This window comes from Peromyscus maniculatus, chromosome 19 (genome assembly GCF_049852395.1).
Source record: "Peromyscus maniculatus bairdii isolate BWxNUB_F1_BW_parent chromosome 19, HU_Pman_BW_mat_3.1, whole genome shotgun sequence".
Lineage (NCBI taxonomy): Eukaryota > Metazoa > Chordata > Mammalia > Rodentia > Cricetidae > Peromyscus > Peromyscus maniculatus.
Window position 1 is genome coordinate 36,344,521 of NC_134870.1, and position 18,290 is coordinate 36,362,810.

The 18,290-nt window shown below is 35.4% G+C and overlaps 1 protein-coding gene across 1 annotated transcript in view; it reads left to right on the plus strand.

Moving 5' to 3' along the window:
- The window catches only part of Ythdc2 (YTH N6-methyladenosine RNA binding protein C2), a 53,599-nt gene extending 37,024 nt beyond the window's left edge, over window positions 1–16,575 (plus strand). The window contains exons 23-30 of the mRNA XM_006977667.4: window positions 65–260; window positions 4,649–4,758; window positions 6,485–6,777; window positions 8,862–9,039; window positions 11,984–12,187; window positions 13,079–13,261; window positions 14,417–14,510; window positions 14,610–16,575. Of these exons, the coding sequence (XP_006977729.2) occupies window positions 65–260; window positions 4,649–4,758; window positions 6,485–6,777; window positions 8,862–9,039; window positions 11,984–12,187; window positions 13,079–13,261; window positions 14,417–14,497 (1,245 nt within the window). The 3' untranslated portion in view covers window positions 14,498–14,510; window positions 14,610–16,575. The remainder of the gene's footprint in view (window positions 1–64; window positions 261–4,648; window positions 4,759–6,484; window positions 6,778–8,861; window positions 9,040–11,983; window positions 12,188–13,078; window positions 13,262–14,416; window positions 14,511–14,609) is intronic.
- The last annotated feature ends 1,715 nt before the right edge of the window (window positions 16,576–18,290 follow it).

Consider the following 18,290-nt stretch of genomic DNA (forward strand, 5'->3'; position numbering starts at 1 on the left):
TAGAGAACTTAAAAGTATTCCCAAGAAATTAAGTAACTAACACCGTTTTTAACTGTCTCAATAGATTCCTCCAGCCAATGGTCAGGCTGCAGCGATTCAGGCATTGCCCACAGACTGGCTTATTTATGATGAAATGACCAGAGCCCATAGAATTGCTAATATCAGGTGTTGTTCAGCAGTGACACCCGTTACTGTCCTGGTGTTCTGTGGACCAGCGAGGCTGGCAAGTAATGCTCTTCAGGAACCTTCATCCTTTAGAGGTAATGTAGTATGAAGAAGTAAAAAGTCTATTTGAAATAAATCAGTAACTTAAAAATACAAACTTCTGTGGTTGATAGAAAATACTGAGTTATATTTGATATAGTGAGACAGTTAGGAAATACAAAGATAAATTTAGTGTAATGAGATAGGGAGTACTAAGATGTAGTTGATATACTGAGACAGGAAATACTATAAGGCATATTGGTATACTAAGACAGGAAATAGTAAGATATAGCATTTTTGTTGAAATTGATTTTCAGTTAACAAATTGTTGGTTTATTTTTATCAATCTTACTGATGGAAAGATGTTTGTTTTCTACTTGAGTTTAAGTGATAATATAAATAAGGATAATATTTAAAGAGTAACTAATATTCTCATCTTTACACAACTGCTTTTTAATATGTTTTTCTACTTATATATTTTAATTATTTTTCTAATGCTATTATTTAGTACTTTTCCAGGTTTTTGGTTATAGTAGGTTGCTGAATAATGATGCACATTTTTATTTATTTTGTGTGTTGGTGGGCTATAAGAATATGATAAATGTGCAAGTGTTAGCAATTTTAGAAGGTGGCATTAGGTGACTTCATTTGTCATTCACTCTGCCTGTTCCTTTGAGGCAGGCTCTCTCCCTGAGCCTGAGGCTTATGCTTTATCAGCTAGGCTGGAAGCCATCAAGGCCCTGTGATTCTCTTGTGCTCAGAACACCTGCTTGTTATGTGTGTGCTGGGATCCTAACTCTCATTGTGACTGTGCACCAAACATTCTTAACCATAGATAGAGCTGTCTCTCCAGCCCCTGCTGCCACATATTTGAGATTGAAAAACTAGGAGTAGGTTAAATCTAGACACTACGTAGGTTAACAGTCAAAAGGTCTTTTTACATAGGTTTAAGGGTGAGATGTTTCTGACACCCTAAGTGAAGTGTTTTTAGAAGGCATATGACTATCTGTATCTTTTGGAGTTGAGAAAAGAGGCATGGGAAGGACACATTTCAGAGCTACCAGATTGCAAATATTTTAAAGGGATGAGAATGTTTTTAGAGAAGAGGAAGAAAGTGCTGAAGGTAAATATATGTTAAGAAGGAAATGTGGTGGATGCCTTTAATCCCAGCACTGGCAGAGCCAGGTGGATCTTTGTGAGTTTGAGGCCAACCTGATCTACAGAGTGAGATCCAGGACAGGCACCAAAACTACACAGAGAAACCCTGTCTCGGGGAAAAAAAAAAAAGGAAATGCTTGACTCTATTAACCACTACTTTGAATGAAAAGACTGAAAATTATAAGCTGGGTTTGGCAATATGGCATTTATCAATGGTCTTGCCAAGAACAGTTTCAATGACATGATTGGCTCAGAGGAGATTGAATTTCATGGTAGAGTAGAATTAATATGATAGGAACCCAGTGTGGCCATATACCCTTGTAATTCCAGTCCTTGCATGGCAGAGGCATCAGGATGGTTGTACGTTCAAGGCCAATCTGGTTTACACTGAGTTCTAGTCAGGGCTACACAATGAGATTCATTCCAAAAAACTTCCAACAAACAAACCATGGCAGGTGACTCCTAAGAGAGTTGCTATGGTGGGGGTTTTGGTTAGTTGACATCTTTCATTCTTTTCATTCATTTAATAATTTCTTTGGCTTAAAATTTATCAAGTAATTACTTGATAAATACATGTAAATGTTATTTATGGTTCTTTCTTATACCCAGGCCATCCAGAGTAAATGGCTCTATTCTTAAGGTTGCTATCATTAGGTGCTAGTGTTTAGAATAATTTAAAACATTAAAGATTTCATTTGTACTTTTGATTCTGTTCTTTTCAAGAGACAAATCTTACAGTTGTTTATTTCATCTTTTGCCCATTTGCTTATTTAGATATTACTATTTTTCTATAAAACTTGAATTATATTTTAATTTTTTAAAATTATTACTGTTTTATTTTATAAATTAGCTCACAGAATAATAGGCTTCCTTTGGTGGTTTACATAATACTTAGTTGATTCTCTGAGCCCTAGTCCCCTCCCTTCTCTCTGCCCACTTCCTCTCAGTACCCTTCTGTGCCTTGGTTTCCCTTCATTTTCTTGTATTGTCTTCCCCATATCCTCCCTCAAGGTGCTTTTCTTGTTTCCCTTAGCAGGCTCTCTTCTAGTTTCCTGATCTTTATCCATTTACTATCATTTAGATAACAGGCTAGGAGCTGCATAGTTAGAGGCTAATATCTGAGCCTGGGTTTGCCTTACTTAATATAATGTTTTCCAGTTGCACAGATTTTTCTGAAAATTTCCTTTTTCTTTACGGTTGAACAACTTCCCTTGTATTTATGTACCACATTTTTCATTATCTGTTGATGGACATCGGGGCTGATTCCACTTCCTTACTCTTGTGAAAAGAATAGTATAAACACATCTCTACAGAAGAATACAAGGAACATTTGGGTATGTGCAAATGGTTGGACATATACTAATTCTATATTAGCTTTTGAGATGCCAGTACACCAATTTTCACAGTGGCCTTAGTAGATAAGGGCTTCTCTTTTCGTCCATCCTTGCCAGCATTTATTGTCTTTATTTTTCTGATGGTGGCCATTTGGACAAAGGTGAGATAGAATTTCCTTGTAGTCTTAAATTGCATTTCTCTGATAGCTAGCTGTTGAACACTGTTAAATTGCTTAGTGCTTGTTTGTGTTGCTTCTTCTGAGATCTTTGTTCAGATTATTGGCCAATATTGATTGTCAGTTTCTTTTTCTTAAATTTTTGCAGTTCTTTATTTATTTGAGAAAGTAACTCCTTTTGAAGATTGTTAATTCTGATAATTTGTTTTGCCATACAGAAACTTTAATGTTATGTAATCATATTTGTCAATTGCTGAGGCTTTTTTCCTGTGCTGTGGGGATTCTGTTCAGGAATTTGGCATATGTCTGGAAGTGTTTTCCTTGTGATTTTTCTTTAATATTTTAAGTGTTTTTTTGTTTTATCTTTGATCCATTTTAAGTTGATTTTTGTGTAGAATGAGAAATGCATGCCTAATTTCATTCTGCAAGTGGATATCAAGTTTTGATAAGCAAGATTTGTTACAAAGGCTTTCTATTTTCCAGTGGTTTTTGGTTGCTGTTTTACTTTTGTCAAAAGTTAGACATCCAGAACTGTTTGGGTTTGTCTCTCGGTTGTCTGTTACATTCCATTGGTCATCTATTACAAGTCTGTCTGTGAGAGTACCATGCTGTCTTTATCACTATGGCTCCATAGTATACTTTGAGGTTGAATAATGTTGAGATCTTCAGCTGTGCTCTTTTTCCTTAAAGCTGCTTTGCTATCCATAGTTTTTTTGTGTTTCCATAGGAATTTTAGTGTATTTTTCTTTAGTTCTATGAAGAATGTCCTTGAGATTTCTAGAGATTGCATTGAAATCTGTAGATGGCTTTTACTAGTGTAGGGATTTTCATAATATTAATCCTACCAATTTAGGACTATGGCTTTAAAAGTATTAGCCTTTTTCTATGACACTTTGTTGTTTTGATTACTATATATTCAGACTGATTGATCTTATACTATTTACTCTCAGAGTTGAGAAAATAATTTTTCTGTTGCTGTGATGAATATTTTTATTTTCTGTAATTTGAGTTTTAAGATTTATTTTTCTCAATGAGGTAGATTTGATTTAATGTATTCTTCCTCCTCTCTTGGGCGTGTTTCTCCTTTATCGGTACCACTTATTAAATAGTATTTATGTATCATTTTCTAGAACACTTAAGGATGCCTATTAAATTTGAAATCTTTATGTATATTCTTTTATCTTCTTTAATGTAACTATTAATTACATTTACACCGGACACTGATTTAGTATTTTTGTTTACCAACAAATTCAGTATCTGTTCATGAAGGACCTATCTATAACTCTTTGCTGCCTTTATATTGCTCAAGTATTCTTTGATAATAATCCCTGTTTTTAAAATTCGGTTGTTGTCTTGTACTCCTTTCTGAATGCAACAACTCTTTTTTTTTTTTTCTTTTAGTGCAACAACTCTTTTAATTTTTGTTTCCTTTCAGAAAGTTGAGTATGTTTTATTAAACAGTACTTTATATTAGGTTTACTACTATATTCCTGGTAACTTTTATAAAGATTGGGCGTATTTCTGGAGTCTATTCTTTTCTTCCACCATGGATTCTGGACATCAAACGGCATGTCAGGCTTGTGCAGCACTGAGCCATCTTGTTGGCCCGTATTTTATATATTTAGATGAAGTTTATAATCTGTTTGATTAGATGAACTTCCTGAATGAATTGTTAGACTGTGAAAAGGAGTTTTGCATATAAGAATATCTGCTCTGTGGCTCTGCCATTTTGTAGGAAGGTAAAGTGATGCATTTTTTCCATGTGTGTTGTGACAGCTGATGGCATTCCCAATGACAGTAGTGACAGTGAAATGGAGGACAGAACTACTGCTAATTTGGCTGCTTTGAAACTTGATGAGTGGCTTAATTTCAAACTAGAGCCAGAGGTAAGTTGCTTTTTAATAGGACATAATTTTTTTTTAGTTGATATGAATTGAAATAGCATGCTAAAATTTTTATCTTCAATATTGATCCCATAGTATTAGAAAATACCTATGGCTTGTTTTTCAGTTTTCATAGAGCCCTCATACATTCTCTGCCACACTGAGTTTTTCTTCTGTCAGAGGACTCAAAATAACGTAGATGCAGCCCAGAGTCTGTGTTTAACTATTATCTTGCTTTGTTTGTGCTGCTATAACACAGTACCATGGGCTGAGTAGTTTTTAAAAAATGAGAACTTCCTCAGTCTAAGATCAGGGTGCTGGTGAGGGTTACTGTGTTTAACCAGGTGACAGCTTAAACCCTGTGTCCTCAACAGGGAAGAATGGTGTGTCCATATATGATGGAAAGCTGAAGGGCAAAAGACGTAGACTCTGTCATCTTTTTAGAAGGATGTCTAATCATTGTCATTTCTGAAGATCACATCTTCCATTACTGTTACATTGGGAATTAAGTTTCAGCATATATGTTTAGAGGGCCCAAGATCATCTAAGCCATAGTAGTAATACTTCAGTATTTCTGGATATATAATAATTGAGTATTGAGTACAGAACATCATTGATTTTTGCCTCCCTCCCACCCCCCCGGAGCTGAGGACTGAACCCAGGGCCTTGTGCTTGCTAGGCAAGCGCTCTACCACTGAACTAAATCCCCCAACCCCGATTTTTGCCATTTATTTAGAGAAAGATATGAGTTCATTTTGTTTTCATAACTAAATTGGGAGAGATAAATTTTTGTTTTTCAAATTTAAGATTTTCTCAATACAGTCTTTTCTTATTCCAGGCCGGTTTTTTATGATCGTTCTCTGTCCATTTGGTGACACAACTGCGTTGTCAGTGGGCAGCACTGGCTAGCTTTTCTCTTTTAACCATCACTCCTCTTATTCATGTGTTTATCACGTGAGTGTACTGCAGTCTCGTTCCCATCAGTCCTTTACTTCCGTGTTATATGCCAGTCTGTCTTTGATAACCTGCTCTACTTGGCACTCTTGTGTATCTCCTCCCCTTTTACTCCTGCCCCTCTATATTTTTCCTCATGAATCCTGCTCCAAGTTCTCTGTCTTAAATAAAGTCAGTCCTTTTACATTCTTCTTCCTTTGTAGTCATTTCTTTTTACCTGTGTGCTGTGCTTTAAATTTCAGGTGCTTATGCTTTAAGTAAATTTTCTACTTCTAAGTGCCTTGCTGTTTTCTTCACTCTCGCTCTACACAATTCCTGCTAACTTTGTCTTTATAGATTTAGAACTGATGGCACTTTTGTCTCTCAAGTCTATCTCTAGATGAGGCCTTCTTATGCATCCGTTTGTGTCCTGGCCATCGTCATTCGAATGCTCTATAGATGCTAAAGTATGATATGAATGGCTAAGTGCTGCATTTTTTCCTTATTTACCTAACTGCTGCCTTTTCAGTATTAACCACACACTACCGTCATCAGTGTTTACTGTCTCCATTATTAGCTGTTTTGTTTCCTTTTGTATCTCTAGTGCCTAGAATATGATGGCTAAAAATTTCATTTATACAACAGAATGAATGAAAGGAATAGAAAATTATCTTGAATGTAAGATAAAGATAGTTCCTTATACAGACAGCTATAGACAGTAACTAATGTAAAGAACCTTCTTCCATATATGATACACATTTTGCTTGTATTTGAACTGAGGATGCTTTGATTACAGGCTGCCAGTTTATTGCTGCAGCTCAGACAGAAGTGGCATAGCTTGTTTTTACGCCGAATGAGAGCTCCATCTAAACCTTGGTCTCAAGTCGATGAAGCTACCATACGAGCAATTATAGCTGTTTTAAGCACTGAAGAACAGTCTGCAGGTTTACAGCAACCATCTGGAATTGGCCAGAGGCCAAGACCCATGTCTTCAGAAGAACTTCCTTTGGCTTCCTCTTGGAGATCCAATAACAGCAGGAAAAGTTCAGCTGACACCGAGTTTGCTGATGGAGCCACTACTGCAGAAAGGTGAATCTAGTACTTTATATAGATGGGTACACTTTCTCCAGGACGATGAACTGTTTGTACTGCTTCCTAATCATACATAATGTAGTGTATGTAAAAGATCACAATAAAATGGAGTTCATTACTTTAAGATATTTCTTGTAAGTACTAAGGGGATATGAATGATTCTAAGCTGGTGCCGTTCTTTCAAGAAAAAAACTGAAAATGTTGCATATCCAGGATCCATAAATTTAAGGTCTTTTTGGAAGATAACAAGTTCTGAAATGACCCACTTTAGTCTAGACACACTGACTAGGAAATGCTGGCAGTGCTCTTTAAGGAGCGGTTTTCCTAGAGCACTACCTACTGTTAGTCCTACTAGCTAGCACTCCTACAGAAGAGCATGCTGCCTGTTCAGTGACACACTGAATGCCTTTTGATGTCAGGGCAACAGCAGTGAAGAAAACAGGTAGTTTTTCTTCATTCCATCAAAATTACAATTTTCCCACTTGCTATATGTTGTAGATTTATTTGAATCCACAGTGTGTACTAGGTAGGGTGTTAAGTTTTTTTTTTTTTTTAGTATATGGCCATATGGAGTATTTCCTCTTACTTTTGAAAGAAATTAGGTCAGTGCTACTGTGAGATGCCCAACATATTGAACTTGTCTGTTTTCAGCTAGCGTCATTAAATCTTATACTCTATTTATTCTGTGTAAATTAGTCGGTAGCTTTCAAGGTCTGATTATATCTCTGGTTTAGCAAGAGTATTTTTAGACGGTATTGAAAACCTTATACTGAAACCAGAATATACCACAGATTATACCACAGAGTACATACTGTGCATTTTTTTAAACTAAAAAAAATATTAAATGATATTTGTGGTATTTATAGAATTTTAGAAGAATCTTAGAGTTCATTAAGAAAGCTTTTTAATTTAACAAATGAAAGTTCACATTCACAGGGTTATATGCTCATTTAGTGTTGTTCTAGTATATAGATTTCATTCTCTTCACTCTAGTCCAGTATTCTTTCCATGTTAGTATACTACCATTTTTAAGTTTATTTTACATGCACAGTACCATTTCTGATTTCTTAGAATGTGGTTTTTACCTCGTTTTTTTAAAATGTACACTGTAGTCTGTGGTTGTTTTTTGCTGTTGTTTTGGGGTGTGTGTGTGTGTGTGTGTGTGTGTGTGTGTGTGTGTGTGTGTTTGCGTGTTTGCACATGCACACGTGTATGTGTGTGCCAGTGTCAGAAATTAATATTGGATGTCTTCCTTAGTAGCTTTCCACCTTCACTTTTGAGACAAGGTCTCAGTGAACTTAGACCTCCCTTATTTGGCTAGCTGGGGAGCAAAACCCAGGGATTTGCCTCTCTTTGGCACCCCAGTTCTGAGATTACAGACACTGCTTTTTATATTGGTACTGGAGATTGAGTTCAGGTCCTCATGATTGCAATGTAGATTCATTTCGTTTGTATTGCTGTGATAAAATACTTGACGAAGACAACTTAGAGGAGAAAGGGTTTATTTTGATTTACATTTCCATGATGGATAGAGTCCATTGTGCTGTGGAAGACATGGCAACAGGGAGGAAAGGCATGGCAGGCTTGGATGTAGGAGTAGGAAGTTGTCTGGTCGTATTTCACCAAAGAACAAGAAGGGTAGTGAGGCTATAACGCCTCAGAGCTTTTCTTCAGTGCCTTGCTTCTTCTAGCAAGGCCCAGCTGCTAAAGCATCCATAACCTGAACATGACTGACTACCAGCTGGGTACCAGTGGTCAAACATGTAGCAAGCAATTCGCTGACTGAGCCATCTTCCCACCTCCCAACTGTTTCTTATATATGTATTGTTTTACATATTCATTTATTTATTCATTGCGGTGCTGGGGATTAAACCAGGGCTTGGGGTAAGTTTTATATCACTGTGTTACACTCCCAGTCCATTCTAGTCCAGTCTTTCTTTTTTATTAATGTAAATAGAAAAATAAAATTCCCTTAAAAGTACTCCAAACATTGTATATATCATTGGGATTTTGGACTGAAATAGCATTCCATTTGTATTATAAACTCATATATAACTGACCTGTGCTTCTTCTTGCTCAAGAGTACTGATGAAATCTCCATCTCCAGCCTTACATCCACCTCAGAAGTACAAAGACAGAGGAATTTTACATCCTAAACGGAGCACTGATGACCGATCAGATCAATCATCTGTGAAATCTACAGACAGCAGCAGTTACCCAAGTCCTTGTGCTAGTCCCTCTCCTCCATCCTCCGGGAAGGTAGGGCATCCACAAGCTGTAGGAAAGAGCGGCTTCACAGCCCATCTCATGTACATAGTTATACAGAATTATAAAGCTTGGACTTTGGTAACTGTGGCCTGTGTTCTCATTGCTACCACTTAGTGTATTTATTTATTGATGTCTTATAGCCATGCACCTCATTTTTTTTCTTTATTTCTATAGAATTTTTTGGTTAGAACAAAAATACTACCTTGATATTAATTTTGGTTTATAATTCTTTTAAGTGTTTTCTGTGGTTCAGTGATTATTTTAAACATATAAAATAAAAATTAAAAAATAAAATATAGAAGATAGAAAAATTTGATATGGAATTGAAAACTGTCTTTTAAAAGTGATGTTAGTGGTTTCACATGTTCAGAAAGTGTTTATTTTTACTTGTGTTACTAGTCCATGGATAAGGAAGTATTTGATGGTGAGTTACTTGTGTTTTGGTAAACTATGTCAGCTGAACACTTGCTAAATAACAAGAAAGTACATTTCTGTGCTTACATTTTATCTTGGGGGGCTTATTTTAAACCCCTTTATTAAGGTATACTCTGTTCAAAGAACTTGCTAGTTTATGGGCCACTGAGATGGCCCAGTGGGTGAAATGCATTCCACCAGCCCTACGACCTGAGTGGTACTCGGGCCCAGATGGCGGAAGGAGCGAGTGGAGGCCTGCAGGTTTCCTCCTCTTTCCACGAGTGTGCTGTGACATGAACACCCTACACACACACACACACACACACACACACACACACACACACAAACACACACACACACACACAGAGATATAATAGAAAATGATCAGTTCCAACTGAACAACTTCTGTGAATTTTGGCAAGTGTATATAACTGTAATGATACCATAGTCATATACAGAACATTTCTGTTACCTTAGTACCCCGGTAAACACTGCAATGCTTTGAGGTTCACCTATACTGTTGAGTGTAACAGTTATTTTTTTCTCTGAGTAGTAATTCCATTGTATGGATGTACCATGGTTTGTTTACATATTTACCAGCTGATGTGTATGTTTGGGTTACTCCTTTCTTTTTTTTTACTGAAGGTGCTGTAATATTTGAATGGAGCCTTTGTATGTAGATGTTTTTATTTGGGGTTGGATACCTGGGAGTGGGATTGGAGGTTGTATAGTAAATGCTTGTTTAGCTTTACAAGAAACTCCCCCACTGCTTTTCAAAATGGCTGAACTATTTCCATTTTCTGCAACAATCTCTAAGTATTTCCTTTGTTCCATATTGACAAAACTTTTCATTTTATAACTTAGTCATTCTAGTGGGCTCTATAGTGATAGTTGATTTTTGTTTTAATTTGCATTTCCCAAGTGTCTAGTAATGTTCAGCCTCTTGTGCTCACATACCATTCTGTACATAGTCTTTGATAAATTATTTATTCAAATTTTTGTTCATTTTATGCTCTTCTTTATGGGTTATCTTTCTTTTAATTAAGTTATAAGAACTTTCTGTATATTTAGGGCATTTGTTTTAACATGCTTTGATATTTTTGAGTGTAAACTGTTCATTTTTTTGTAATGTCATTATTTGCAGTTACTATTTTATGTCTCAAGGTTCCCCATGTATCTTTAATATCCTCTGCTATTTAAAAATACCTATTTTTATTCACACAATTTATAACAGGTTCTTTACCATTCTTGTCCACTGTCTCCAAAATCTGTCATGCATGTATTGATTTTTTTTCCTGGTTATGGGTCCTATTCTTTATTTTCTATGCATTGCTTATAAATTTGTTTGACTGTTAGATTTTTTTTGTGTTCCTTTAAATAGTGTTAAATTTTGTTCTATTATTTAGGCTAGTTACCATCAGTTTAATACTTTTTTTTGTTTTGTTTTGTTGTTTTTTGAGACAGGGTTTCTCTGTGTATCCCTGTCTCTCCTGGAACTTGCTTTGTAGAGCAGCTGGCCTCGAACTCACAGAGATCCTCCTGCCTCTGCCTCCCAAGTGCTGAGATTAAAAGCCTGCACCACCACTCCCAACTCAAGTTTAATACTTTTTAACTTATAAAAAAATTATTTGTGTGTGTGCATGTACATGCATGTGCACGTGTGCATTCACATACCAAGACAACTTTCAGGAGTCAGTTCTCTTCCCACCATGGATTCTAGGGGTTAAACTTAGGTCAGGATGTTTTCTTGGCAAGCACTTTACCTTGTTGAGCTATCTTGCCAGTTTAATAATCCTTTTGAGGTTTGATTAAAAGAAGTGTTACAGTAAGTCCTGAACAGTCTTTGTCTTGGTATTAGTTTTCTTCCAGTCCTCAGGTGTGGGCAAGTGCACTATGTATTACAAGGTGTCCGCTCTGACTGAGGATATCAAATATCCCCGACCATGTGGGAGACGTGGGAATTATTTAGTGTTCTACTTTCCTTCCATTCTTTGCCTACTCTCAGCACATTTCTTTTATTTGAACTCTTGGTCAGGTCAGTGCCTAGCCATCTACTTTTGGGGACCCCTCTTCAGTTTCTCTGGAGCTCTTTGTGCAGCTCCTTTTTATATTGCTGTGCTCATTCCAGTCACTTTGGTGTCTAAGCTTCAGTGAGAGTACTGGACTGTCTGCTTTGTCATCTTGAAACTGCCTCTAGGCAGAAACTGGAGCAATTTTGGTTTTGTTTGCAGAACTGGAAGGTTTTAAAAACATTTTCTGAAAATTCATTCTAAGTGTAACCAAAATTAATAAAGTTCCTTTCTTGATATAAGGCATTTTAGATGGTTGGACCTAAGTGCTTCTTTTTGGCTTTTTAGCCTCATTTTGATTAAGCCTTGTAAAGGTTTTAAAGCATTACAACTATTTACATTTGTTGAATATTTGGTAAAGTTTATGTGTTTATAAAGATGTTATTTATGAGAGCCGACTGGCTTTGAAAGGTCAAATTACCTTTCAAGAACATATATACATTCTTTCATAGGGTTCAAAATCTCCTTCACCAAGACCAAACATGCCTATTCGTTACTTCATAATGAAGAGTAGCAATCTGAGAAACCTTGAAATTTCTCAACAGAAGGGTATCTGGTCTACAACCCCTAGTAATGAGCGGAAGTTAAATCGAGCCTTTTGGGAGAGCAGCATGGTTTACTTGGTATTTTCTGTTCAAGGATCTGGACATTTCCAGGTAAGCCATCCTGAATCAATAAAATGGGCTTTGTTTTGCCTGTAGATTACACTCTCAAATTCAGAGAAAAACAAAGCCAAACCCTAGATTTCTATTGTATTGGGGTACAATAAAATTGTCTGTGCTGTGACTGGAAGTGAGGTGAATTTCAATTTCTGCAAGGGGGCGATAGAACTCTGCTTTTACCTTGACTTACTAGAGTGTTTCCAAATGAGTAGTTCTTCTGACAGCAGCTTTGGATCTGTTAGTGGATGAAATGCCGAGAAGCTTTGTCTTTGTAAAATGTTTATGTGGACAATGAAAAGACCATGCTTCCTTTTAAAAGAAATTTCAAAGTTATGTTCTATTGTATGGATTATGTTTTGTCTGAATGTCTGTGCACCATATGCATTGCAGGCCAGAAGAGGGAGTCAGATCCCCTGGAACTGGAGTTATAGATGGTTATGAGCCACTACATGGGTGGTGGGAATTGAACCCAGGTCCTCTGGAAGAGCAGCTGGTGCTCTTCCCCATTGAGCCATCTCTGTCTCTGAGATGGTTTCTTAACCACCTTTGACTTAACTTGCAAACTGTTGAATTATTTCATATTTAATTATGGTATTCATAATAAAAATTACAAATTTGATGATTATTTTTTATATAATAAATGCTGACTTATAACGGTTGATACATTATTTAGAAGCTATTAATATTTGAAGTTACATTAGAATAGAATTAGTTTATCTTCCAAAATTTGATAAAGGTCTTTTTGGTTCTTGATAAATTTATATTATTTTAATATTGTATCTTTTCTTTAAAATTCTTTAAAAATGATAATTACCCCTTCAGGTAAGAATATATATATTTTAATATCATCTTTGCTTCCTTCTTTTCCCTTCCTTTCTTATACAGGGATTTTCTAGGATGTCTTCTGAGATTGGAAGGGAGAAGAGTCAGGACTGGGGGTCAGCTGGACTAGGCGGAGTATTTAAAGTGGAGTGGATACGGAAAGAAAGCCTACCCTTTCAGTTTGCACACCATTTACTCAACCCTTGGAATGACAACAAGAAAGTCCAGATAAGCAGAGATGGCCAGGTATATACAGACATCTTACGTGATTTCTTTTGATGTTCTTTTCTTTGGTTGTTACTGCTCAGAGAAGAAAATGGATAAATATAAAGTGCATATACCATAGACACATGAGCAAGAGTGGTTTTGATTTATAAAGAGCATAAAAATCTGCTAGCAAATGTCTTATAGATCCTTTAAAATATTTTGTTTTGTTTCTTGCTGTTTGAAATTTTTCATGAGTTACTTCATGGAGCTTTCTGTTGTCAGTGACACATGTGACCAAAGCAGAGTCCCATCCTGGGTAATTTGACTGAAGTCTCAAGATGACGGTGCTGTCAGCTTCCTTGGTGTTTAAGCACATTATGTAAATTGTAGCCTTTTAATTCTAGTGGCTTGCTTTATTTCTATCGCCTTTGCTTTTTTAATGTTGCCTCTTTGCATTTAAGCTAGTAATATGATGAGAATTAATGAATAGTGCCAAAATACTGTGCTAGCTGCCTCGTGTAATCTGTTCTTAGTAACAGTACAGTGAGCTCTTGGTCCCAATTACATGGGAGAAAGGAGATTCGGGGGTTAGTTTTTACCAAAAATTACATCCAATAATTATTTGAAGCATTGTGGCTTACTTCAAACCACCCTGGGGAAAGAGTCAGGTTCTCTCTAGATACTCTTTAGAGGTATCATCCATGCCACAGTAGGAGGAAAAGTGGCATTCTTTTTATTCATATCATAACGTTTTAATGTATTAATTTTGATTTAAATTAAATAATTTCTAAGGAATATATAGTCACTTAAGATGCTTTTTTAGGGAGAAAGCCTCAAAACATCTAGGTTTCAAACTTTTGGAAGTTCAAATTGAGTGCTTCTGTTGAATCTCCACTTAAAATAAAATTCATTGTTTCCATCTGACAAAATTCCAAGTTGATTACGTGGAAATCTGTTGCCAGTTTATCACAAAAAAAAGTGCAAGATTTTCACACTAAGTAGAATTTTAAATCTGATTATTAACTCTATAAGAAATAGTATGTACTGTTTGATACTAGCATGACTTAATTTTTTTCTTTTTTTATGATCTGATTTTTTAAACATGAAATTTAAAGTTTTTTTTTTTGTCTTTTTGTCAACATATTTTTTTACTGCCCATTTTTTAATGTTTATTTTAACTTTTGACTTATCTAGGAGCTAGAACCTCAGGTTGGTGAACAGTTGCTCCAGTTATGGGAACGTCTTCCATTGGGAGAAAAAGCTACAGCTGATTGACATTAACATTCAGGTTATACAATATTTGGCTTGGGGACTACTTGCAGTATTTGTTATCGTTAGGACGACTTTCAGATTATTTACCTTTTTCTTTTTCTTTTTACTTTTTCAGAACTCCTGGCTATGGAAGAGCATTATGCCTGTTGTAACTACTGAATGCACTGACTTGTTGAAACCTTGATGAGGTGTTGTGTGTCATGAGTGGGTTTTGTAGCTTAGAGTGTTACTTCAGAATCATCATCTTCATATAGATGAAAAGATCATTTGAATTTTTGTAGTGATTTTAGGCAATGATTATATAATGTTAATTATATGTTTCTGATGAAAGAAACAGCAATTTTGATATTTGGTATAACAGCACTTAATTTAATTTAATTTGAATGTAAACATTTCTTTAAAACATTCAGTTGATGATGACAAACTTTTTTTTAATTTATTTATTTTGTTTTGGTTTTTTCAGACAGGATTTCTGTGTGTAGCCTTGTCTGTCCTGGAACTAGCTCTATATGTAGACCGTGTAGACCATGTAGACCAGGTTAGCGTCGAACACCCAGAGATCTGCCTATTGCTGCCACCTAAGTGCTGGGATTAAAGGCGTGTGCCACCGCTGTCCAGCTATGCCAAGCTCTTATTGCTGACTGTTTAATTCAGGAAAGGCATGAATATATCAGTACATCTAAACATCATTCTATAAGAGTCGGCCTTTAGGTTTGTCATTAAACAACCAAAAACCTAAAAATTTAAATTATCTCCATAGAACTAGTTATTTATAAGGGCTATTCATTCTGTCATTTTTAACATGAGGTATAGTGAAAAAAAACAGAAGGAATGCTATTTTCTCTGATTACAGAATGAGATCAAATCTGAAGAAAGTTTCTCTCTGCCGTTGATCAACCCAGTACTTAATTTTATTCCTGGTCCTGCCTTTTTTAACTGATGTACAGTATACCCATTCTTTTGTTCTTCCAATGAAGCAACCTTCACATAACTATTAACTATTACGGCCTCTTTGTTTTGCTACAGAAATCCAGTTTAGAAAACTAAAATATATGGACAATCATACAAGTTTTAAAAAAAAATGCTTCAGCAGTTATTGGTAGCTTGGTTGCTGTATATCTTTGAAACTAAAGTTCACAAGGACCATAATTCTTTATGTCTTTAAAAAGTGCCCAGCGGTTATTGATAATTTGGTTGCTGTATGTCTTTGAAACAAAAGTTCACAAGGACCACAGTTTTTTGTCTTCTTCCATTTACTTTTCAGTGTTTTTTTCTCACCCGTGTTTTATATAAATGGGGCATTTATTTTTCTAAGTCTATGAATGCCAAGTGTCATGTTTCTTTATCATCTCAGAATAACTTGGTTGTCTTTCCTACCACTGGTTAACAGTTTCCTTAGAGACTTTTAGAGAGTAGAAGTACAGGACAAAACAACAGCGTGTCTCTGTTACTGAGCTCTAAATAGAGAAGGCTTGGCAGTGCTTTTCATGGCATTTGAGTCATTGTTATAAAATGAATTTAAAGATGAAAACAAATGTCTGGTTCTATATTTGAGAACAAAGGCTTGAAACATCATGGATCGGCATGAAGTCTTGAGAACTCTTCTACTTTCTCTGAGAAAACATACTGGTGCATTGCTTTAGGATATAAGCTGTGACTTTCGCCTGCACTAGAAATTGTGTTATATCGATAAATATGTAATATATGAATGCATACATGTGCACACATACACACACTCACCCACCCACTCACACACTTTGAGACATACCTGTAAGCTGAACCAAAGTGAATTATGCTTCATTGTATGTGTATTACATTTCTCTTCCTATTAAAAAAGCTTACAGTTTTCCTGATAACATACTTTTTTTTAGGTGTATATGTAGAACTTTTGAGGATTCTAAATTTGGAAGGACTTTTAAAAATAAAACTTGTTTAAATTTTCATCTGTTTTGTAATATCTATCCTTATAAATAAGTGATGCACTTGTTGGTAGAGTAAATATAATTTGAATGTAATTAAAATGCTGTGTTTTGAAGAAATGAATTTTAAATATACTTATTAAATGAAATTTTATGAAGTTATTTTTCAGACATAGTGTATGATATCTTTTCTCCTTCCCATGTAACATTTTAAATCTCTTATAAGCATAGTCATGATTGTTTTGTTTAAAACTTGCTTTAGACACTTTTCTAATACTAAAACTGAAGAAACTCAAGTTGGTAATACTTTCTGAGATACTAATGAATTTCAGTTACCTTGAAGAATATTCATATATATCAGTAACCCTTTTCAAATGGCAAAAATCTCAAGAAGTGTTGAGTATAAAACATTTAAAATACCTTAGCATAAAATCAGTTAACTACGAATTTTCTATTCAGAAGTGGGGATTTATACCATATTGAAACATTTTTGCATATTACAAAGAGTATCTTGTCTTCAAATGCTAATAGTTTTCCATCTAGCAAATAGAAACACTTGCTGTTTGCCAGGCATCATTTGCCTGTATCTTTGTAGAAAAGTAGTAAGCTGAGAAACTTGATTTCCATTAGTCCTTTCATCTTTGAGAGAATTTTAATATTTTTTATTACTAATTCACTGGGAGCAGTTCAGGAGCCTTTATTAATAATAAGTAGCTAGTATACTTTATAATGGCTTATTAAGATGCATCAGCTACAGTTCTTGCTGCTTAGGAAGATCCTATATGCTTGAAGGTGGCAATTTTGTTTTGTGTAGTATAGCATAATTAGGTCAATGTGGACTAAGTGCTGGGGCATTTGAAGAGGACGGTTCCTAAAAACTTAATTATTAAGCTTTTTATTTTTAAACTTATGTGTATGTATAATTGTATGTCATGTGAGTGCAGTTGTCTGGAGTCTAGAGAAGGGTATTTTATTCCTTCGAGTTGGAGTTATAGACAGTTGTGAGGCATCCAGTGGGGATGTGGGAACCAAATTTGGGTCCTCAGGAAGATCAGGAAGTGTTCCTGGCCTCTGAGCCATTACTCTAGTCCCTATATTTGAGTCCTTTTAAGAACTGATAGACTTTGTAAAATAATTGGGAAAGATAGTTAGAACTGTGATAAGTTGGAAAGGAGCAAGGTATTTTTGAGAGTTTATCGTTTATAACTACCTGCTAAAATGTTAGGTAAGAATTTTAGGTGGACTTTAGAAGGGCAAAATAAGAATATGTTCAAGGACCTTAAAAGGCTATGCATAAATGCCTTAATAAAGACTGTGAAAACAGTGGAACAAAGTAATGAAAACAATTTAAGACGTGAAAGTAGAATTTAAGAACAAAGTAAAGTCACTAAGGAAAACCCAAACTGAAAAGAAAAATGGAACTGAATAATTCAGGATATCAAACAAAAACCTCAGAGGTAAGCCCCACTAACCAATTAAAAGACTTGGAAGGGAGAATTTCAGGTCTTGAAGACAAAAGTAGAAGAAATGGATAGTTTAGTCAAAGAAAACAGTAAATCTAAAGAAAATCTAGGCACAAAATATCCAAGAAAACTGAGATATCATTAAAAGAGACAACCTATGAATAATAGGAATAGAGTAAGCAGAATAAATACAGGTCAAAGGCACAAACAGTATTTTTAATAAAACTATAGAAGAAAACTTTCTGAATCTAAATAAAGGGATGCCTATCAAGGTACAAGAAGCATACAGAACACCAAATAGACAGGACCAAAAAGGAATTCTCTAGGATACATAGTCAAAACACCAAGTGTACAGAACAGAGAGTGTTAAAAGCTGCAAGGGAAAAGATGAAGTCATATATAAGATAGGCCCTT